At 42.2% G+C, this 23,789-nt stretch overlaps 1 protein-coding gene across 1 annotated transcript in view; it reads left to right on the top strand.

Moving 5' to 3' along the window:
- The first annotated feature begins 3,393 nt into the window (after positions 1 to 3,393).
- Positions 3,394 to 23,789, top strand: part of LOC128911965 (ovostatin-like) — a 34,267-nt gene continuing 13,871 nt past the window's right edge. Inside the window, exons 1-22 of the mRNA XM_054207614.1 lie at positions 3,394 to 3,515; positions 5,178 to 5,361; positions 6,051 to 6,207; positions 7,085 to 7,137; positions 7,638 to 7,658; positions 8,449 to 8,617; positions 9,852 to 9,936; positions 10,653 to 10,770; positions 11,500 to 11,620; positions 13,011 to 13,120; positions 14,145 to 14,303; positions 15,110 to 15,337; positions 15,536 to 15,593; positions 16,276 to 16,421; positions 16,818 to 16,967; positions 17,674 to 17,844; positions 18,398 to 18,530; positions 19,860 to 19,947; positions 20,659 to 20,887; positions 21,444 to 21,570; positions 22,830 to 22,951; positions 23,609 to 23,660. Of these exons, the coding sequence (XP_054063589.1) occupies positions 3,451 to 3,515; positions 5,178 to 5,361; positions 6,051 to 6,207; positions 7,085 to 7,137; positions 7,638 to 7,658; positions 8,449 to 8,617; positions 9,852 to 9,936; positions 10,653 to 10,770; positions 11,500 to 11,620; positions 13,011 to 13,120; positions 14,145 to 14,303; positions 15,110 to 15,337; positions 15,536 to 15,593; positions 16,276 to 16,421; positions 16,818 to 16,967; positions 17,674 to 17,844; positions 18,398 to 18,530; positions 19,860 to 19,947; positions 20,659 to 20,887; positions 21,444 to 21,570; positions 22,830 to 22,951; positions 23,609 to 23,660 (2,746 nt within the window). The 5' untranslated portion in view covers positions 3,394 to 3,450. The remainder of the gene's footprint in view (positions 3,516 to 5,177; positions 5,362 to 6,050; positions 6,208 to 7,084; positions 7,138 to 7,637; positions 7,659 to 8,448; positions 8,618 to 9,851; positions 9,937 to 10,652; positions 10,771 to 11,499; positions 11,621 to 13,010; positions 13,121 to 14,144; positions 14,304 to 15,109; positions 15,338 to 15,535; positions 15,594 to 16,275; positions 16,422 to 16,817; positions 16,968 to 17,673; positions 17,845 to 18,397; positions 18,531 to 19,859; positions 19,948 to 20,658; positions 20,888 to 21,443; positions 21,571 to 22,829; positions 22,952 to 23,608; positions 23,661 to 23,789) is intronic.

Below are 23,789 nucleotides of genomic sequence, written 5' to 3' on the forward strand. Positions count from 1 at the left end.
TTCTTATTTTCTAATTTGTGACTGTATCTGGTGTCTAGATTCTGCACATACAGCTATACTGGGCATTTTGGGACAGAGTAGGGACATCTGAGGTGCTCTACACAAGCTCTGCACAAGGGGTATCAGAGATGGGCTAGTCACAACCTCATAAAATTCTCTGTTGTTAGTGCAGTGTACATGCAAAACACTGAACTTAACTGCTCCCAGAAAGTGAGTGGGATCAGTGTTACTCGGAAGACTCTACTTTGCCCTGTCATGTATGTGTATTCAGTGTAAAAAGAAGTAGAGGATGGGTGCATCTGACGTGATAAAATGGATTGGCAAATTCAGCTTTATTTGAAAGAAAACTGACTTGTAAAAAACGTGTTTCCAAAGCAACTGTAACAATCATCCCCTCTGACACATCTACAGAAAGAATGGAGAAAAAAAAAATGGTATGTGTATATAAAGTTTCTTCTTAAGAGAGTGCAAATGCAGTAACTTTCTGAAGTCGTGACTGAATGAGTTGAAGACATGTTGATTCTCTGCTGTCCAAAGACCATGCAACATGACTTTACTTTGAAAACTAAGTTTACATGTGATACTTAAGTATGTATTTACATTGTTTTGGTCTTGAAGTGCATTTGGCACTGTTCCTCATTTCATCAATTTTCTAGCCAAACTGTGATCTCCAATTACATCTTTCCTTACGCCAGTACAAAGCAGTGCCAGTCTAAAGTCAACAGATCGGTTTATATGACATCCAGTATCAAGGTATCTTCTGTTGTCTGTCTTGTAATGCCTGCTTAGTGTGACGTTCATTGTCTCCCCCATGTTAAATCTTGATCTTTGTGCTTTCAGATGATTAGTGTCCCCCTGGTCCTAGCTTCTTAATCAGACAACCCAAAATTTCTTTTTCCCCTCCTACCAGAGACAACTGGAATAATTTCCCCATTGCACTGTGGCCTTCTTAAGAATTATCCCTGGTAGTAGTGATGTGCATAAAGATCTCAGCTTACATTTTTATCACAACATTGCTGCAATACAAAGAGGTCCTCTGGGATCAATAATTTCACTGAAGTAATGAATTCAATAGCTTGTTTCCAGAGAAACATATGCTCTTTAATTGATCTGATCATAATGTCTTCTAAGATTTCAGGTTTTCAAATGCCTTATTTTTTTCTTTTTCATGTCTGTGTATCAACAAGAAAGCCCTCTTACCTTCATGCTAAAGTCATGCTGCACTTAAATAAAGGATGAGCTTGTGGAGCAATTCCAGGGCCCTGGAAGTGATTGATACTTCCTTCTCCCTCCTTAGTTCTTTTTTGCCTCTTACTTAGTACCTGCTTGAAGTAAGAAATGGGGTCTGGGGCATTTCAAAGCTGCAAAGACACACAGGTCTGTGACATATTCTTAGCTGTCTTCTGCCCTCATTACAACTAACACAGCAGCTTTCTTCATAATGTGACTGCCCTGTTTGCACACCACCCACCTGCCACGCAGCATTGTCACTTTAATGTCAGGTCATTCTGGGAAGCTTTGTGCAATATTTCTCACTAGCAACTCACTGGGAATAGACAGTAGCTCCAGCAGCACCTAGGGCATTTTTCTTTGTGTCCTAACTTGGTCATCAGAAAGCTTCTGGGAAAGATGGGTAGGTAACCTGGTTAAGCATGGGTAGCTTAAAGTATTGCCTGTGCTGATGGAAAGAATAATCCCTGTACTGCTGAATCATTAGCAAGAATGTATTATATCATGAGAAGGAAAATTGATAGAATCCGTCTTTCAACAGTCGCACATCCATTTGTACCACGTCACTATAATAGTCCTCATTTCCTTCTCCTACCCCTTACCACTGAGATAACTTCAGGCTCACTCTGTATTGTCTAACACCTTTTCCATTGTCCCTAGCCCTCTTTCACGTCCCTAATTGCTCCTAGAGTATACTGAGCTTCCTCTTCACCTGTTTGGCTGAGGAAGAGGAAGGGAAATTGCCTGTTACTTCCCCTAAGTTGCAGTTACACACATGTTGATTGGTTACCTTATTTTCTTTGTGCGTTGTTTTTTTTTTCTTTCCCTACGTAGAAGTGTGAATGCAGTTCCCCACTACTGTAGATTATTTAGTTTCCTGTGTTCAGGCTATATTACCAAAAGCGTAACTAACACGCCAAGGAAATTGATTCTTCCCATATATTCAGCAGTTGTGAGACGACAGATGAAGTTCTGTCTCCAGATTTGGCTCCCCAGTACAAGAAAGGCACTGACAGACTGGAAGGAGTCCAGTGGAAGGTCACTGAGATGGTCAGTGGCCGGAACAAACATACAGAAAGAAATTGAGAAAATCTCATTTGTTCAGCCTGGAGAAACAGAGGCTAAGAAGGGACATAATTGCAATCTTCCACTACATAAAGGACTATAGAGAAGACAGAGACAGATTCTTCTCATGGGTGCACAGTGAAAGGACAAGAACCAATGGACAGAAGTTATAGTATGGGAAATTCTGATTTAAGGAAAAAAAATTCAAAACATGGCTGCTTAAGCATGGGAGCATATGCCCAGAGATGAGGTGGCCCCTCCATCATTGAAAATACTCAAAACATGACTGGAAAAGCTTTGAAGCTAACCATGCTTAAAAGGAGAGATTGGACCACCTAATGTCAGGAGGTCCATTTGTATCTAAACTATTTTATGATTCTGTATCTTGATTATTCTGAAGCTTCTTCTCACTCAGATTTACTTAAAATTCTCCAGCAATCTTACAAGTTATTTGATAAGGGGAGCAGGGATGGGGAGAAAAAGCAGACTGACAGACAGATGAACCAATGATAGTAACGCTGTATGATTCCTTTCCCTATAGATATACTTGTCCTGACCGCTGCCAAAAATGGTAGACAGGTAGCCAACACCATTTCTTGCCGAATGTTACTGTGTGCAATAGGAAATCCAGAGTACAATTAGGAGTTTCATTCTGTGCCATACTGAATGCAGATGTAGTCTAACGCTGTACTATTACTGCCACAGCCCCTGTGCAGATATACAATAGCACTGTGTTATGATTACTTCTGGTTTGTGAGATGTATCTATGGGACACATTCACAGAACAAGGAAATACTTAAGCAGTGGCAAATACTAAGAAGCTGAAACATTAAGGAACCTTCAGCCAATGACACAATAATCAGAGAGGTAAGCTTCAATAAAACATTTGAATGGGCAGGAACCGGTTTGGCTTGCAATACCTCACAAAGCTATGTGAAATATGAGAGCTTTCCTAAGGTATTGTTTGAGAGTTCAAGGAGTGTGAGAACAGACAGGAGAGAGGAAGATGAACCTATGCAAATTTTATGTAGATATCTTTTGTTAGAATATGATTGAAGCCATGGAGGAGGAGCACCTTCTCAGGCCAGTTTAAAAGCCAGGAGACTAAGCTGTCCACTTGAGATCAGTCTCTCTTTTACCTCTTCACGGACAGAGATGTTGTCAAGGATTCTTCTAAGTATTCTGACCTTGAACTGGATTGCCACAGCGTCTTCTGAACCGTAAGAGATCATACATTCTATGGTTTTATGACAAAATATTTTATTATATTTCCCACCAGTTAATTTCTTCTGGGACATTGCTGCATAATAAACTGAATATTTGAGACCTAGGTTCTGAAATGTGTCTGAAATGGAAGTAGATGACATTGAAGGATGATTTGAAATGGTGCTCTCCATCATAAAACTGCTATGAAATGCCATTTGAATGATAGAAACCTACAAGTGAATTAGATGAATTCTGAAGGGCCTGGGTAAAGTCGGGAGGAGATTCAAGACTAGACTAACAAGTAATACTAATTATCAGGACTGATATACATCAGCAGTACAGAGAGAGCATGGTGTATGAGGAGGTGTTGCAGGCCAGGTAATGGCTGGTACTAGGGACTATGCTGAATGGCAATCCTAGTATTCTTATTTGTATTTGTACTTGTATTTGTATTTGTATGCGTATTCGTATTCATATTCATACTCGTATTCATATTGGAATGGTACTTGCTGTGCTGTCATGACTTACAGAGCACTGACAATGTGCATGGATTTATCCAAACAGAAGATTTCAGCCACCATTTTCAAAAATACACCAACATTAGAGATATAATGGTCTTCTCAGAAGTTCTGAAGGAAAACACTGTGAAAGTCAGAGGGTTTAGCTTTCTCAGATAGAGAGTTAGTTTTAGTAATTTTACTTTTGCTCTTTGACTATTGTGCAGTCTGAACTGGACAAGTGAAAATGATAAAAGAAAAGACAATAGGAGCAAGTGAAAAAGCAAGAGAAAAAAATGGAAAGGATCAGATTACCAAAAAAATATTGTGCCATTCATGTTGTACTGCAGAACGAACTCATCAATTCTGTCATACATTATTTGAAAAGACCAGTTTGGGTAGCAGGGAGTGAGAGGCCAGAAACAGAACCTTAGCCAAATATAGCAAATCTGAAGGAATGTTTTTCAGAGGAAGGATCTGGGAAAGGAAGGCCTGCCTTCATTATAGACAACTAAAAAAATCCAATGGCAGGAAGAAGCAAAGGAAGCAACGCAGGGAGAGGCATGGGAACAGAACAGGGCACACAGGTTAGATTGAGGGTTCCCTGGAATATTCTGCAAAACGGAAAATCAGGATGATTTCTTGTGCATCATGCTGATTGACTTATGATATGTGAGTTCTTATCTGGAGGGAGAGATATCCAGAGAAAAAAGAAATTAAAAATTTGTTGCAAGTTAACTAGTATTTTTGTTATTGATCTCAAAAAGAAGCTAAATATCACTCCTCCTTATGGGAGGTTCTACAGGCTTAAGTATACATATAGGTCATGGGAGGATAAATGCAGCTATGTTTGTCAGCTTTTTAAACAGTCTAGTAATTGAAGCTGTGTAAATTCCTGGAATAGGAAGACGCAGTATCATGCTGCGTAAGAGACTGCACAGAATGATGGCAGTCTTTTGGCTCAGAAAGAACTGTGAGGGACAAAAAATTGTCATCTGTACGTTCTTAGTATTTTAATCAAAATTCATTAAAAGAAATGGAAATCCTGCCACTGGTTTGGGCAAGCTTTGGACTGTGTCTTCCTTCACACATACGGCATTTCTGTGGTATTTTCCTCTCCTGTTTGCTCTGACTTTCCTTCATGACTGAACTGTCTGATCTGGTCTTGCTTTCCTACAGTCAGTATGTGCTGCTGGTCCCAGCGGTAGTGCGGAGTGACTCTCCACAGACTGCTTGTGTGCAGTTCCACAGCCTCAGTGAGCCTCTGTCCCTGAGCATCGTCCTGGAATATGGCAGTATCCGGCAGACTCTCTTTGAGGAATCCGTGACAAAGAATGATTTCTTCAGGTGCTGCAAGTTTAAGGTATTTTCTCTTTTGAGACTACTTAAGAGGATGTAGAAGCTTCTGAGTGCAACTCCCCTTGTCAGTGAGGACAAGAACATGAAGAGTGTGGGCAGGGAATAGGATGAGAAAAGATAAACTGCTGGAAAGTCTGACAATACAGACAGGAAAAGAAAGACATGGGTTGTAGAATCTGGAGAAAGACTTTCCATTTCCATTCAAGGAGTGAATAGAAAAAAGCTTCTGATTGCCATCACAGGTGCATGCGCCCTATGGGACGGTCATAATTGTCAAGCTGGAGAACCCAGCTGGGACGTGCTCATTCCCTTTCTTGTGACTCTGCAAGATCTGGACAGATATGACAAAAACGTCCCAAGATTAGGTATTTCAGAATGCAGCAGGAGAAAACACCTCATAATTGAGCTATATGGCTTGGGCAATCTGCATACAGGCAGGTAGCTACATGAGATGAGAAAATGCATAGGACCGGGCATAGTTTAAAACCTTAGTACCTGGTAACAGATTATGGGACTTCCACAACAGATATTCCCAGAGACTAACTCACTGGCAATGATGGGGCATCTCATGACTTTGCACAAACTATTTATGACTCATTTAACAGTCAGTATCTTACTCAAGAATCCTGGGCATAAAGAGACTTCAACATATCTCATTTACCACTTTTCCTCTGGGATTTTGTTTCTCTCCAGGTTCCTCCTGCTACTTCTGACCCCCTGGCATTCATTTCCTTCTCTGCCAAAGGAACCACAGTCAACTTATCTGAGAGAAGATCAGTGGCGATTGAGAATGTGGATAATATTGTCTTCATCCAGACGGACAAACCCATCTACAAACCAGGGCAAAAAGGTGCTGAGGAGTTTGAGTCAGCTAGTGAACTTGGAAACTGAATGCAAGGGTGACAAGAATGACAAGGACTTCCTCTTGTGGAGGAAAAGGCCATCAACTGCGATGGCCATAAGCAAATCCTTCAGATAGTGTGTAATTGTTATCTGAGTTTGGGCTCATCAAAAGTCAGAGAAAAATAGAACCAATTCACAAAATTGCAACAAATGAGTAGAGTTCATGTGTTTTTACTGAGTTGATTGCATTTACAAGATCTTGAGTTCTGCCAGGTTTACTGAAGTCAATCTCATAAATTGTCCTTAAAAATACAGAAAATAAAAGGTTAAGCTTGGAATTAATAAAATTCATATAAAAATAAAGTAAGCATGTAATCTCCTGTCAGCAGCTGTTTCTACTTAACTGCTAATCTAATTCAGAGTGCTGATTCCATCAAAATATGTAAATGACAGTACTAGCTGTGGTATAGTTAGTTATCTCTTTAGCATAATTATACTTCAGTGCTGCACAGAGTTTACACTTAGAATAAAGACAAATTCTTCCTTCTCTTCTATTTTTTCATTGCATTGGTTTGTATAAACAGTTTTTGAGGAAACTGTCCAAAGAACCGAGTCCCTCAAGAAGAAATGAAGGTGGTACAGAATATTTCTATTTACGTTAGAGGTTACTTTAGTCCCAGGGGGTCACAATTGAAGATATTTCAGCTGACAAGTTTATTTTGGTTTTCTTTTTCACCGGCTAAGATAATTAAATCCTTTCTAGTTCTCCAGGGACTCTTTAGTTCTCCCTAAAAGCCTGAGCAAACTTTTTATCAGTTGTATCTTGAAAGTGACTTACCAGTGCTAAAGTGAACGATCCTTTTTTTGTCCTACATCTTTTACAGTGATGTTTCGTGTGGTCACTTTGAACAGCCAGTTCAGACCTGTTCAGGAGACAGTAAGTATGAGTGATAGTCAAGATTTTTCAAGCACCCTTTTATGGTACCTATTTGCTGAGGCTCTTTCACTTAGAAATTTAATAAAAAGGGTCTGAGACAGGCCTCCTGGTGTTTTTGAAGAACTGCTGTAACTTCTTATCTTCACACTCCATCCCTTCCCTGCCTTTATAGAGGGCAAAGGGTCTGAAAGCACTCCTGATAATCACTCCAAGGAAAACCTCAGTGCTCAGGTTTTGTAGTCACTTCACTTGCCTCAGATATGTATAAAGAGACTGGATGTTTTTTGTAGAAAAGATAAATTCACCAACAGCTATCCCCTTAAAATTATCCTTTTAATTACAGACATAAGTTTCAAGTTGTTTCCTTGATGCAGTCTTCTGTATCCAAAGAAAACTGTTCTCAGCCTTCTCTATGTTCTAGTATTTTTCAAGCTCCACAGTTAATTTCTTGATGTTTTGATCATTTTTTTATTTTTTTTCCTCTTCTTTTCCTTTTCCAGTATCCCCGAATCATCATTGAGGTAAGAGATGCAACACGTCATTAAAGCACAAGTTACTTTGGAAAGGCTATGTATGCTTCATCATTCCCCATAGTCTCGATAACTGAGGGAGACTCAACCTAGACATGCTGTCTAAAGCCAATGGACTTGAGGTTGAGCAGTGGAGGTGCCCATTATCAAACACTAGAGGAGAAGAAACAAGCAGAACTGGAGATGTTAGTCAGAGATGACATGGGGTTGTTGCTGTGTCTTTTCTTAGGATTCAAACAAGAGTGTTCAGTGTAGTCTTACTTTGGTTGGACTACGGTAAATGGGCTGGTGAAATAGCCTCATTCTCATGCAGGCATAAGAACAGTAACTTTCTGAAATGTCATGGTCTGCTAGGGGAGAGGCTAACAATGAATCAGTCTCCTACCGCTTTTCAGATCACTAGATCTCAAAACACCTTCTAAGGGAGGCAAGCATAATATTCCTGTTTTACAGAAGGAGGAGTTGAGTCAGAAAGGTTTATGCAAGAAGACCATAACCTACCGATAAGCAAATTGAGTTCCAATCATATACTATTCCTGGATGATCTGAGCTCATCTGGCAGAGTGCCTAATTTCCAGTTAAACATGAACTTAGGCTTGTTTAATGCACAAACACATCTGGAAAATTAATCCAAAATCAGAGTACTTGTCATCAGCCCAAACGTACATTCACACTGTGCTACACTTAGTCAGTATGCCACGATACAAAATTTAAAAGAAGGCAAGGAGACAAGAAACAGCATGATAAGAGTTTTAGTACATCTTTTTCTCCCACTCTGCAGGATCCAGAGCAAAACAAGATCTTCCAGTGGCTGGATGTGGCGTCTAAGCATGGAATTGTCCAGCTTTCCTTTCCGCTAATCCCGGAGCCTATTCTGGGGTCCTACCACATCACTGTGGAGAAGAAGTCAGGTGAAAAAGAGTACCAGTTCTTCACAGTGGAGGAATATGGTAAGCAAAGGCTGTGAATTGCCTTGCACCAGCAATGAGGCTGGCTCTGCGCAAGTCACATAGGAGCTGCTAGTGCAGAGTTCAAGTGCTTTGAATTCTCCACTTCATGTCTGAGAAAGAAAGACATGGAGAGAGCTGGGTGGAGAAAGTGAAGGCAAGAAGGGAAAAAATAAATGCTGAGAAAGGCAGCGTTTTCATTAATTAAATTAGGAGTCTAATTCTTTTCTGAGCTTGGTACAAAATCACTGTGATTTTGGGATCCACATCCTATCACTCAGGCCTTACACTCTCCATCTGTTCAGATGCAAAATAAATGAGTCAGGTCTGTCCTGTTTTGTGGAGGTCATCACTGTATGAAGAGCACTAGACTAAAATATGCAGAAGAAATCTGAAGATATTATCTTCAGACAGATTAAATAACAGGTATCAGATTGTTACCAGGAGAGGCTGGATAGTCAGTGGAAGCACAGGTTGGAAAACAATGGGTAATGGAGATGCCAAAGCCCTCATAGTGATCTGCTTGCTCTCTGGAATAGACCATTTCAAGGGAATTGCTAAATTTGTTTTGATTTACAAGTTTTCTCATTTTTTAGTGTCAGGTTTTCCTTGGTAGTTCCCAGAGAAGGCTTGGACAACTGCCAGTTGCCTGGGTTCTTTGTAAGGGCAATATAAAGGACCTTTCCTGCTTACCCTCCAGAGGTCTTTCATACCTTGCAGTCTCCTGTGCACAGGTGCATGAGAAAAAGACCTTTTTCCAGCTATGTTGTCATTATTGCTGGTGACCTGGGCCAAAAGATAAGCTGAAGAGAGGGACTGACAGTGAACTGTTTGATTTTACTATTTCACTTAATCATTGCTTTTATCCTTCAATGGGGCTGGTTTGCATAACTTCTGTTCTTCAGGGCTTAACTGCTTTGAGCATCAGCATCACTCCCACTTTTCTCTTGAAGAAAATGTACAGCCAATTAAAGTGATTTATCACAGTTCTTACTGTGGCTATTATAATTATTAGTATGATTATTGTTGAATTTTAAAGAAGTTATTCATCTTACCACTAAGAGTTATTTTTTCTCTGATAATATCCTATAGACAGCTCCTAGGTAGACTTCTTTGAACCATTTCCTCTCCCTTGTTGAAAATGCCTTTGCCAACTGTTTTATTGCTATCTTACACACATATACACCTGCCTGTGGCATGCAACTGCTCATCAGTCATATTCACATTGCATTCCTAGTGCTGCCAAAATTTGAAGTGACAACCAGTGTGCCAAGGAGGATCTCTTTCTTTGATGAAGAAGTCAGGGTGAACGTTTGTGCTTCGTAAGTATCTTAAGTGCTTGTAAGTATTCGTAAGTGCATCGTAAGCTGCGAACAACACATTTGTGCGCAAGAAACACAGGATGGAGGATGGTGTGCCACACTGGGAAGCAGGGACCGTGCTGCTGATTCAGAGTATGGGTTAGACCAATTCCTTTAGCAATGACTTCTGTGACATGAAGTATGATAACTCTTCTCCCGCTACATAGCAGAATTAGAACTGGTAGAGTCTAGACCTACTCTCTAGCTGTTATTTTTATTATTACAGAAAAGGAGAGAAATAGTACAGAAGGAGACTATATCATTAAGATTTCTGGCTGTGACACTGCCAAAGGGCAAGGTGGCATGGGCCAAAGGGGTGAATATGAATAGGGTTCTTTCTGCGATACACCTTGCTTTGCATAAGGCACTAACGAGAAAAAGCAAGCAGCAGAAAATTATATCCTAACCCTGAGGCCATCACCACTTACCAGCTTCAGACCTTGAAGAATGACTACACCATGACAACGGTAAAGCACGCTTTTTTAACAAGATGCCAGAAATGGCCTAAAAATAGTTGAAGGGAATTCTGCTAGGGCTAACTGGTCTGAATTCCCAGCTGCTCTTCTGCCTGTGCTCTGGGCAGTCCTGAGGGATTTAAAGTCTGCATTGCTCTGCAGTCTTTGCAGGTTTCATGTTAAGTCCACATGGTCGGGTTCTTGTGTCTCTTCCTCTCCTAGGTACACTTATGGCCAACCAGTGCAAGGGAATGCCCAAATCAACGTGTGTCAGCAGCGCTTTTACAGTCCACGATGTGAGCAAAAGAGGAAAGAAACCTGCAAAGCTGTCACTGGACTGGTATGATACATAGCAAGGTCTTTCTTCCCTGTCAACTTTACTACCCAACATGTAGCACAGTGTTTGGTGGCCTCATTCATTTCCTGGGTAACACCAGAGAGACAATCACAGGCATGTTTTTTCTCACTATCCCACAGACAACAGTGAAAGACCACGAAGGTATTTGTTACCAATGACCTTATTAGGAGACTTTGGGTTTTCCCTCAGAAAGTGTCAGTAGGAGGGAGAGAAGCTTATGAAACTATAAATTTGTGATCATTCCTAAAGCACTGGAGCTTTGTTCTTACTAAGTGTAATCAGCAGATCTGTACTGGGAGTCTTTGAGGACACTTAATGTTAAGCTAATGATTAGCTTAAATTAATGTTAAGCTTAATGTTAACTTAATGTTAAGCTAATAATTAATTTCTCCATAGATCAGACTCAAAGTGCTCTGATGATAGGGTCAGGGCATCATACAAGATGGGTCTGACAAGGGACATGAGCATAGAGAGGACTAGCAGGAATGAGGAGCAAAGTTTCCAGGTGCAAGTGTAGATAATATTGAAAGAACGAGCTGTGAAGGAAGCCATGGAGTGAGAAGTGTAAGGTAGGAGGGGGGTGAGTAGAAAGTAGGAGCCAAAGATGTGAGCAGAGGCACGAAGCTCTTCAGAGACCCACTAATACGGATTCAGGAGCAATTTTCCAAACCTTGAGAAAAATGAGTTTTCCCCTTTGTGCTCCTTTTTCAGCTGGGGAAGGATGGCTGCCTCAACACTGTCATCTCCATCAAAACATTCCAGCTCTACCGCAGCTATGCCAGGATGTATACCAGCCTCAACGTAGAAAGCATTGTCACTGAAAATGGGACAGGTAATACCAAGTGGAAGTTGGGGTAGCTGATTAAAGCTAATAGGTGGTACTTTCTGAGAGGAATCTCCTGGATCCTGACCTATGCAGCAAACAACTAACAATCACCATTTTCTTCACGTAGCTCTCCCTCCAGAGCATCACTATCCCTATAGTTTTTCAAAAGAAACATGAGGGCAGAGCAGCAGATGTCATCTACCTTGACTTCAGCAAGGCTTTTGACACTGTCTTTCATAACACCCTCCTTAGGAAACTGAGGAATTGTGGACTAGGCAAGGGGACAGTGAGGTGGATTGAGAGCTGTCTGTGTGACAGGACTCAAAGGATTGTGATTAATGGAGCAGGGTCGAGTTGGAGGCCTGTAACCAGTGGTGTCCCCCAGGGGTCAATACTTGAACCAGTATTGTTTAACGCATTCATCAACGACCTGGACGAGGGGACCGAGTGTATCCTCAGCAAGTTCGCTGATGATACCAAACTGGGTGGGGTGGCTGACACCCCAGAGGGCCATGCTGCCATCCAGCATGACCTAGACAGGCTGGAGAGCTGGGCAGAGAAGAACCTAATGAGGTTCAACAAGGACAAGTGTAGGGTCCTGCACCTGGGGAGGAAGAATGTCAGGCACCAGTATAGGTTAGGGGTGGATCTGCTGGAAAGCAGCTCTGAAGAAAAGGATCTGGGGGTCTTGGTAGACAGTAAATCATCCATGAGCAAGCAATGTGCTCTTGTCGCCAAAGAAGGCCAACGGAATTCTGGGCTGCATAGGGAAGAGTGTGGCCAGCAGGTCAAGGGAGGTCGTTCTCCCCCTCTACTCTGCACTGGTGGGGCCAAAACTGGAATACTGTGTCCAGTTCCAGGCTCCCCAGTTCAAGAGAGACAGGGAACTACTGGAGAGAGTCCAGTGTAGGGCAACAAAGATGATTGAGGGATTGGAGCTTCTGCCTTATGAGGAAAGGCTGAGAGAGCTGTGACTCTTTTAGCCTGGAGAAGAGAAGGCTGAGGGGAGACCTTATTAATGTTTACAAGTATCTAAAGGGGGATGGAGCCAGACTCTTTTCAGTGGTTCCCAGTAACAGGACGAGGGGTAACGGGCACAAGCTGGAACATAGGAAGTTCCGATCAAATATGAGAAAAAACTTCTTTACAGTGAGGGTGACAGAGCACTGGAACAGGCTGCCCAGGGAGGTTGTGGAGTCCAGTTCTCTGGAGACTTTCAAGACCTGCCTGAACGCAGTCCTGAGTAATGTGCTCTAGGCAATCCTGCTTTAGCAGGGGGGTTGGACTAGATGATCTCTAGAGGTCCCTTCCAACTCTGAAAATTCCGTGATTCCGTGATTTTTCTGCCCATATCTGATTTCTGTTTCCTCTCCTTTATACTGTGTGTGTCTTGCAGGTATCCAAATGAAAGACTATGACTATGTTGCAGTCAACCAAGAAAATGACAGAGTGATATTCAAGAATATGGATGCCTATTACAAAAGGGGAATTCCTTACTATGGTGAGGTGGGTATCTGAGATGATACATTTAGATCAAAACTTCCTGAGGTCCAGCATGATCATCTCTGCGTCACCCCATTTATGGTTGTCCCCTAACCCTGTGCTGACAACTTCCCATGATAATGCTGCATAACAGCATATTTCTCTCATTACATTAGATGCTCCTAGAGAAAATAAGAAAATTATATCATTCCTGGAGTGTTAGAGTGTTTCTGCAGCTATAGTTAGGGAATGCCTGAAAGATGGGTAAGTGAAAGGTCATATAAGTGGGGAAGATGAGCCTGCAGGAAACTACTTCAGCAACAGCTGGACTTAAATGGAAGGTAGAATTCACCCTGCATTGCATCACACACTCCCAGGGATGTTTACTTAAAGCAGTATAGGTGTTGGAGTACATTCTGGCTTCTTAGCAACCTGCACATGCAGGATAAACCCAGGGACAGAAGGGAGGGTGAGCTTTACAGAATCGTTGTGATATGCAATGGAGACAGAGGGTATGGACAGATGCCTAGAAGCTGAGAGGTGCTACTGAGCTCCACAGGTTACCTGTGGCCATGAAGTCATCCGATTGCTGTAGGTTTGTTAATCAGTGTTCTCCAAAGAGTATGAGCTCTGGAGTCCCTCTGTTTCTATTTCTTTAGGAAGGGAGAGCATGAGACCATCACCTTTCACTCAGTAGTCTTTAACTTATGTAATGGCCCACTGAACTAACGGTCACTGAAGAGGACCAGAGGACTTATCATTAAAAGAATCTTTTATATGACATCATGTATGTAAACAATTCCTTCTGCCTCTGTGACGTATAGTTTTTCCTTGCACTGATAGGAATTGCCTGCCTTTGCCTGTCACAGAACTGCTCCTTCAAAATATTGAGGCATGTTTGCCTCTTAAATACATTTCATTCTTGATTTCTACTCCCTGCAATTGTCCTCACTGCTTAAGTGAGCGTCCTCTGGTGCGCAGAGCATTTCCCGTTCTTTTTGTTTGGTGGTTTTTTTTATTGAATCCCTTGGGTATTCTTTGTGTTCAGATCTCTGTGACAGATGTGGATGGCAAGCCCGTTGCCGATAGGACTCTCCTGCTGGATCTCAATGAAAAATATCTGGCCAACTACACCACTGACAAGAATGGCATTGCTGCTGTTTCCATCGACACGTCCAACTTCTTTGAGCCCAATTTTAAGTTGAGAGTAAGTACATACAGACTTCAGTCTAATTCCTGAAAAAAATGCTTGATTGGAGAGAGGGACTAGAATCAATTCGTGGGTGCTGGCAGGATTGTTTCAGATGAGGAAAGTAGGCAGTCAGTCCACCAAAACCTACAACATGTGTGCAACTGATATGAGAAAACACCAGTGCCTGAGAAGTGGCAGACTGCAGCCCAGGGTTGTTTTGGCGGCAGTGATCTTCAGCACTTCCCTTCTTTTCCCTCCACTCAGCAGCCCTTTCTGCTGCCGTCTTATTTCTCTTTATTCTGTGCACTAGAGGACCTTCCTCACCGGTGGCCCTGTTTTCTGCACCCAGCCTAGATGCACGCCAGCCTCTTTCCCTGCTGATGCCTGCTTCCCTGCATTTCTGCTGTCAGAGACTCATGCCTGTTACCATTCCATAGTCTTTCCATGTTGTCACGCCTTTTTTCTGGTATGATGGGAAGAGCTGACAAAAAGAAGGCTGTTTGAGAACAATGCCATTCTAACTCACAATAAGTCCTATGAGTTTACACAACCTGTCCCAAGCCTACAAGAATCTAATATAACCTCCCTACCACAATATGCCATAGGTGTCTGGAAACGTTAAGGTATCCAGAAGGCCACCTGCTCTGGAGCGGTGAATCACAAATTTTTCACACAGCTCGTGCTCTTGGCTTAAACAATCCCACAAAATCAGCTTCCTAATGGAATTTTTTAGAGGGAAGATGTCTTTGCCTCTCAACTGCCTGACTCTTTTTTATTTTCCACTTTGTTGATTCCCCATGTATGATACTTATGCTTCATAGGTCAGGCAGGCACCAGATGACTGTGCAGACTTCTTCCTCTGGAGAAATGATAATGAACCTCAAGCCTTATTCATTGTCCGGCGTTTCTACTCACGAACCAACAGCTTTGTGAAAATCGAGCCAGTGAAGGAGAAGCTCAGCTGTGGCCAGCAGCAAACAATCAATGTTCACTATGTATTGAACAGTCAGGGCTACAGGAATGCCAGACACACAAATTTCTACTATGTGGTAAGTGCTACCTTGAGTCTCAAAACACCTCTTTTCTTTAACCTTCTCTTGAACCCCACATAAGGCAGAAATCTCCAGACTAGACAGTGGCTACAGATCACAGCTTGACTTGATAGCCTTTGAAGTCTCTCAGAACACTACTCAAAATCAATGAGATGGTGCTTTTGATCCTGTCTCATGAGTTTTTTCTATGCCCAGGTGATGACAAAAGGGAAAATCATTCTCAGCGGCCAGAAGCAAGTCAGCATCTCTGGTGGTAAGTTATAGACCATATTACTACTGATACTTCAGAGCATTGTTCTGAGCACCAGAGCGTTAGTAAGTTTTGTAGGAAGGAATGAAAGCAGAGAACTGTGGCTAAATCAGGTACTAGTTCTTAAACAACATGACTTGTCACCACTCACAGTATCACTTGCTTTTGCTGCAGCATCTAGCCAGTCCCTCATACCATAATCAAATTTATCTTGTTAGTTGAAAGAGGAAAACATTGTTGTGACCAAACACAACACAAGGAATGTAACCTTCTTTTGATCTATTTCTTGCCAAGGAGTATTTACATTTTCAGTTATTCATCTCCTTAGCGCAGGAGATTGCCCTGTCTCCTCTGGTGTAGGAGATTCTAGGTTTGAGACCCAAATGCAATGCTGTGCTCTTCTCATAGCAGTTATGCACAGATTTCCCGGTCCAACTTTACTCAGCTCAGACCCCTCTCTGCAAAGCATCCTGCTCTCAGCATCCTCCAGTTTGTATCTGTTGTCTTACTGATGGCAGCTGTTCCTCAGCCTCTGAGCCATGAATCTTCCAGTATTCAACTTCCCTGGTTTTTAAAGGTTTTAAAGGTAGGTTATGGATAGATATGTGGTACTTCCACCAAAGCTGAGGTTTTGTCTAATCTCTTTTTTTGAGTTCTCCGCCCCTGTTCCATATTCCTTCCACAGCTCCCAGAGGTATATTCTCCATCACCCTGACTGTCACTGAGAAGCTTGGCCCCAGTGCCAGACTGTTGCTGTACACTGTGCATCCTCATGGGGAGATAGTAGCTGACAGCTCTTGGATACGCACCGATGTATGCTTCAAAAACAAGGTGAAAACTTATTCTTTCTTATTAAGGGCTGTATCAGCTGGCTCTTTGCTGAGAGAACAGTTAGGGAATGACTTCATCAAGAGCCCTGCACTCGGGGTGGCCTTTAGGAAAGGAAAAGGTACAGATGTGTCTGGGAGCACGAGTAGCTGTCCCTGGAATTGACACGTATTCTCAGATTCAGACTAAATTCTCAACGGAGTGGGGAGAGGGAGGTGACTAGGGCATTATAGAGGTTGTGAATTTTTACAGAACGGGGATTCAGAAGGGCCCTCTAGTGGTAAGAGCTTTGCCCCACAGAGAATAGAGTGAGCGCTGGTGAAAGGTGAGATTTAGATCTGTGTGCCAAGCTGATTCTCCTAATTTCTGCGTGGTTGTCTTGGATTTGTTCATTTCCAGCTCCAGCTCGAGTTTTCTGAAAAGCAAGGTCTCCCGAGTTCTAAAGTCAGTCTCCATCTTGAAGCTGCTGCCAACTCCTACTGTGCCCTGCGAGCTGTAGATCAGAGTGTTCTTCTTCTTCAGCCTGAGCGAGAGTTATCTGCTGAGAGCGTAAGCCACATACCCAGTCCTGTGTTCTTTTGACCTAGGGACATCCATAATGACATTCCCATTCCAATTCCCACTGGTAATCTCTCTGCTGCTGGCTGTATTTTTATCTTTCCCTTGGAAACAGCTGCCTCAGTGATTAAAGAAAGGTCTATGTCAGTTTTACACTTCGAAGACAGAAACTGATACTGATTTACTGAGTACCGAGTACTGAGACTGATACTGATTTACTTTTGGAAACCATGGCAGTGTAAGACATATCCCAAGAATATGCCTAATGAAAATCCTTGAAAGCATAGTTCCTCCCAGGGAAGTGATTATGTCAAAATTGCATTTTATGACTCAAATAGGCCTTAGGCCCAGAACAAAAGCTGTAGATGTCAACTAGTACCTTGACAGACTCCAGTCTCCTCTTTACATAACTCAAGAGTAGATGTCTGTGCTTTTGCTCAAGTTCACCTCACAAAGTCATTGCAGCTCAGAAGGAGGAGGGCAGAGTCCAGTCTGCCCTCCAGACGGATTGCTTACTGACCTCTAGGTCAATAGAAGTTGCTTATTGCTTATTGCTTTTTGACCTCTAGGTAGGCATCGGTAGCCAAACCCGTTGCAGTCTATAGGACTTCCCAGGGGCTACCATAAGCTTGGAATATATGCGATTTTGCACCTGTCTGGGGCCTTTCTTGTGTTTACACTAGTTCTCACCTTCCAGGTGTACTACCAACTTCATGTGAGCGATTTGTATGGCTATTACTACAATGGGCTCAACCTGGAAGAATACAAGTCAGAGAGGTGTATCCCAGTTAAAACTACCTTTTTTGATGGCTTGTACTATGAACCTGTGAATGTCAGTCGTGATGGCGATGTCTACAGGGTTTTCAGGGTATGTGCTCTTTGTAGTTCTTTCAGTGGGAGGTATTCCAGAAGAATTCATGCATGTTCAACTTTCTCCGGTGGTGGTTCTTACTGCTAAGAGAAGGCAGTTGATGCCTGGAACTGACTAAAGTCTCCAGTCACCCAGTTTCTGCCCTCTTATCCCCATCTCTTACTCAGAAAGACTGAAAATCCCTACTAGATACATTCACTGGGATCCTGCCCATGCTTCAGTAGACATTTCTAAAGCAGGACCATGGCCTTGGCTCATAACCTCAGGCATTCCTAGTAGAGATCTGAATCCGTGATGCAGGCCACTTGGTTCCTGATACATTTGCCTCCACTCACCACTGATCCCATGGCCTAAGACCTAAGATAAGCCCCATCATTACTGCTTTTCACAGACCACCAGGTGTCACAGCTCCATGACATACGCGTTGGAGAGGAAGAGTTGTGACATGCAGGTTTGAAAGGACGGAATGAGAGGAGGGAGGAGAGAGATGAGGTGGGAAAAGTGGGCTAGTGCATGCCCTGAGTGACGTGATTGATTCTTTCACATTCAGGATATGGGCCTGAAGGTTTTCACCAACTCTGTGCTACGGAAGCCAGTTCTGTGCAATGAAGACAGATCACATATGGAAGATTACCCTGACTATTTTGAGCATGATGTCGCCCATAGCGTTGGCTATAGTCCAGGTGAAAGAAGGTTCATACTTTGTGTCCAGTCGCAGTCTACCTGTTCTTCAAAACTCTTGCCTGTATAAAATAACAGCCAGCATGTTGCGAGTTTTTTAGGGAATAGGACTATGTGTCCCAGTTTGCCTCAAGTAATCTCTTTCTAACAGTCCTTGCACTAGAGTCAATTATCTCTCACTTAGGTACAGGGTGGATATAGAAAAGACAGGGAATACTGGGATGCTACCTCTTTCATAAACTGACATGAGTTTTTCAGGGTTTTTCGGGTCAGAACCTTTCAATAAATCACAATTCAATTAAATATTTAAAAGTAAATGCCAATGCAGAAAAATAGCGCCAATTCCCAATGTCAAGAGTTCACACAACAATTAGCATACTTAGCACATAGTCTCCAAAGCCTTTATAGATCAGCAAGAGTTATGATTACCTTTGTCCAAGTCAGATTGCTCAGTGAAAGAGCAAAAGTAGCAGTCACAGGTTGCTACAAGGGAAATTTCAATTCAACACTAGGAAAAAGTTCTTTCCCATGAGACTTGTGCTATACTAGGAGAGATTTTCTAGGAGATTTCGGAATCTCCATCGATGCAGGTTTTCAAAACTGAGCTGGACAAGACCCATAAGGAACATGATCTGACTTTGAAGTTAGTCCTACTCAAGGAGATTGGACTAGAGAACTCCAGAGGTTCCTCCCAACCTAGATTTTTTCAATGATTCTGTGATTCTAAGTCCAGCAAAACAAGAAAGTATTGTTATTTCCATGATACGGTTAGGAAATCTGAGGTACCTCCATGCTAAATGAGTTGTTGGACATCACAAAAGAATGCATGGCAAAACTGGAAAGAGGACCTTGGTTCCTAATATCAAGCCTGTAGTTTGACTATATGAACAAAAGTAGTCTTCCAATGGACTGGATATTTAGCTACAGTTTTAACTACTGAACAGGGTGAAAACAATTGTGTTCCCAGGGAGGTCTGTAAAGCATTGCAGGCTTTGGTGACAACACTGGCTACTGTTGCCCGTTTGCAAATCAAAGAGAGCGAGTGACAGAGGACAGGGAACATGCCTTTCTAACTGGATGATGATACTTTTCAATATGAAATGAAGTGTCTTGTGAAATAGCTAAATTTTCTAGTATTTTCCCATGGGAAATTATTTCTTGCCATACACTATGTCTGTTAGAATTTTCCTTTTTTAGGGGAAAAATAATGGAAAAATGCTCAAACAGAATACTTAGTGTTCATTTATGGTGTTGAGCATGCCTGACAGCAGTTCAGATTCTTCTGGCCTGACCTCTCTAATATTGTACTTTACCCATACACAATCTTCTAGATGAGTCGAGGATTACTGGTGGGGGACCTATTAACACTGTTCGGAAATTCTTCCCTGAGACCTGGATTTGGGATCTCGTTCATACTGAGTGAGTATTTTCACTTCTTACCCCTCATGTGGATTTTTGAGTTGATATGTGTTGCTGCAATGAATTCTGGGAGGAAGCCAAGGAGCATACCTATGCTTTGTAGATGCAAGTCTCCTTTTCCCATCTTTCTCAGTGACCACTGAGCTCCCACATTGTTAAACCTACTTGAACTGTGAAAGACAGCTGGTCTGTGCTCTGCCCCCCATCCTTCTGATGGGGAGAAAGAATAAGGGCTAAGAGTAAAAGAAAAGCATTTGTTTAAGAGAGAGTAGGAACAGAACTTGTTATTTTTCATCAAATTTTTAATTCAGCAGCAGAAAACTCAAGTAATTTTGTTTTTCTTTCCAGGCTATCAAAGCATCTGCAATGAGAATATCTCCATCTTAACTATGCACCTAGGGGTGTTCTAGAACATTAATCCAAATTTATTGGTTCTAAACTGTGTGTTTGGGCATTATGGTATTTAAACAAATGGTATTTCTAAATTTAAAAAGCTGATTATTCTTTCAAGTGTTTTTTAATATGTAGTTCACCAGCACCTTCATCTTTACTTCCAGCTTTATAATATTTATTTTTTTTTAAATTTGGAGAGGTATCTTGCAGAAAATGAGATTAAAACAGAAGTACTAACTCAAGCAGGGAGCATATTCTGTAATTCTGCTTGAAAATGCCAAAGATAACTTCTCATTCTGTTTTTCTTATTTTCCTCAGTTCCAGGGGAGAGGTGAACATCTTTTACACCATTCCTGACACCATCACAGAATGGAAAGCCAGCGCTTTCTGTGTGCAGGATGATGCTGGGTTTGGCATCTCCTCACCTGTTTCACTGACAGCGTTCCAACCATTCTTTGTGGATCCCACCTTGCCATACTCTGTCATTCGAGGGGAAAAATTTAATTTAATAGCCAATGTCTTCAACTACCTCAATGAATGCATCCAGGTATATTAAGTTCCCTTTTACTTCCTATATCGTTTGTCTATTTCCCACAGATCCCAGCATTCTCCTGCACAATGCATCAGAAATGTAGAAATAAGTGTTTAACTTATGCTTTAGCCTGACACAGTTTGTGCCTGTGTCACAACATTAGGAAAATGTGACCGATGGTCACTGTGGCTGGTCCACAGGAGATCCTTATCCCTACATAATTTAGTTCTTCTTTTTGCTTCCTAAGGAAGAACCTCAGCAAATGATATGGGTACTGTGTTGTGCAAAACACAATACATACTGAGCATGTTGTATGTAGCAGTAACTCATAAGTAGACTTGACTAATGAGCGCAGACGCCTTGGTATACTTCTGTCAAAAAAAGACACTAACAGTGGGCCAAAAAGAGACAAGTTTGCCACTTCCTCAGAGAAATGCCCCATCCTTCTGTCCTGGTACCATCCCACAGACTCAGATGACAAATAGCTTCCCCAGGAAGTCTCCCTTGTTCTGCAGCGTAACTTTAGGGGCCTGATTCATTTGTAATCTTGCTCCTTCTTTCTTTATCTCAGATCAGTGCCGTACTGGCAAAATCGAGTGACTACAAGGCAGAAATCCTTTCATCAGGCGGCGACACAGCAAGGGTGTGTGCCAATGAAAGAAAAACCTATATTTGGGCGGTTAGCCCCTGCAAACTGGGTAAGTTTGTCTTTTCATGACCTTGATATGTCCCTGTTTGATCTTTTTACCTCTGTCACTCCCACCCTTTAATGCAGCATCAAAAATCCACAGGCATGCATTTCTGGACAGCTTCATTAATTGCTCCACAAATTTAGTATTTGACCTCTGCTAAAGTTTCCTTAGGTTCACTGAATGAGCAGTGAATTGTTCTGGTGTTTTCTCTCTTACGATTTTTGGTAGTCCATTTCCTGTCCATTTCAGGAAGAACTCTTCACTTGCCACATTATGTGTGAAATACTGGCAGGATTTCTCACGCCTGTGATCAGCTGTCAGTTTTGCACCTAACCAACTGCATTCAATAAGAATAAAATTTGCTAATAATTTTGTACTGACTTCTCAACAGGCAAAGACGGCATTGCTCCTCCCCAATTTTACACCTGTGTTAATTCACACTGCCTTCAAGTCAACATTGTCTTTTTAAAAAAAAGCAGTTACAACAGCTTGAAAGTGAAAGTGCTCCAAAAGTTGAAGTACAAAATACTTTTAATTAGTAAAGATTGTTCTCAAAATGAACCACAGATGGATCTTTTTTTAAAAAAGTTTTTTTCTAAAACCCTATAGTCAGTATGACAGACATCCTTCAAACTCACTGAGAAAGATGCAAAATAATAGTGAGGTGAAAACTGGATATGCAGTGAAATAATACTGCAGAGATGAAAAAAAAAAAAAAAGGCAACTTACTGCCTCTCCCTCTCTCCCTGGTAACTCTGATAATAATGCATTTTGTTCCAAGTAAAAAGCTCCCTTGGATTTCCAGTTTGCAACGATTGCAAGGGTGAAGAGAGCAAGCCTGCAAAGCTGCTCACTTCAGGGTTGCTCCTCAGTGCTGCAACCAAGGCTGCTTTTCAGTGTTGTCCCTCAGTTAACAAATTCCATCTGAAGGAAAGAGGCAGCAGAGCTATAACTATTGCAACACTGCCCTAGGCCAGAGAAAACTCTGCACAAGACTAAGAAGAGGCGGAAACTGGTAGAAAGTACTGTCAGTTTTTTGGCCAGGATCACTCCTATTTCGTTCCTCATGCTAGAGCTACAGGCAGTCGCTCCTTGCCACTAGTGGACAGACGTGGACCCTTCATGACATTTTTTTTTACTGAGCCGCCTTCAGAGAGAATACATTTCTCAGCACTCCATCAACCTAGAAGAGGCAGTGAAAAACAGGGCTAACTGTAGACGTTGAAGATATTTTTTTTTTCTTGGGCTGGTGGATGACTTTCTAGGTGAGGTGAAATTCACGATTACTGCTGAGGCCAAACTGAATACCAGAGGCACTAGAAACAGCACATCCCCAGAAGAGGAGACAATTCACAGGGACACCCTGATTCAAACCCTACTTGTTGAGGTACAGTAGGAAATCTGCTTTGTGGAAGTTGCAATTCCTATAGCTGGGGGTTAGGAGCAGCTACATCACGTGAGGAGGCAAGGCAGCTGACACAGATGGAGCTGTGTACAGTAGGCTGCTCCACATGAAAATGAGAGTGTAAATCACAATGATCAGTGGCATCCACTCTCTTCCTGCCACTGTCTCCTTCCTGGGACCGCAAGCATACATGCCCTGACACCCCACAGATGTCAGTAGAGATGCAGCCAGAAGGGAGGAGATTCCATACCTTACCTGTAAGTGCCTTTAGTCTGTGACTCTGATACTGTGGAAGGGGCGGAGGGCAGATATAAAAGGAAAAGGATTTATGTTGAGCACCATAAAGCAGCAGCCACATAGGATTAGTTGGATAGAGTCCCTCTCAGAGGCTGGAAGTGTCTATTTTATAATTGCTTTCTAAGAAGGAAGGCACTCTGGACAGGGTTTTTGGTGAAGGAGAGAGAAGGAGACATAGACCAAGAGATACTCTAGCAGAGATAGGGTAGGACTGGGTACAAGGGGTGCACTGCACACAAAGCCACATCCACATACTGTTTTACACTATTAAATTGTCACGGTTTCATGGTGATGTTCTACGCTTTTCTTCCTCATTCTGGCCGTTTCCCTGCAATCAAACAGCCTGAAGGTATTGAAAAGGAATTGACTCAGAGCTCCCTCATCTGTACAAAAGGTAAGGCAAGTTCATTCCCTCTTTCCAGGCAGTCAGTGGAACTGCTCCACTCTCTTGTAGGTTTTTCTCCTACAAAACCACAGACCTTTCCAGGGGAGGAAAGAGGGTCTCAGGGTCAAGGTGCTACAA

This window comes from Rissa tridactyla, chromosome 1, assembly GCF_028500815.1.
Source record: "Rissa tridactyla isolate bRisTri1 chromosome 1, bRisTri1.patW.cur.20221130, whole genome shotgun sequence".
Classification (NCBI taxonomy): Eukaryota; Metazoa; Chordata; class Aves; order Charadriiformes; family Laridae; genus Rissa; species Rissa tridactyla.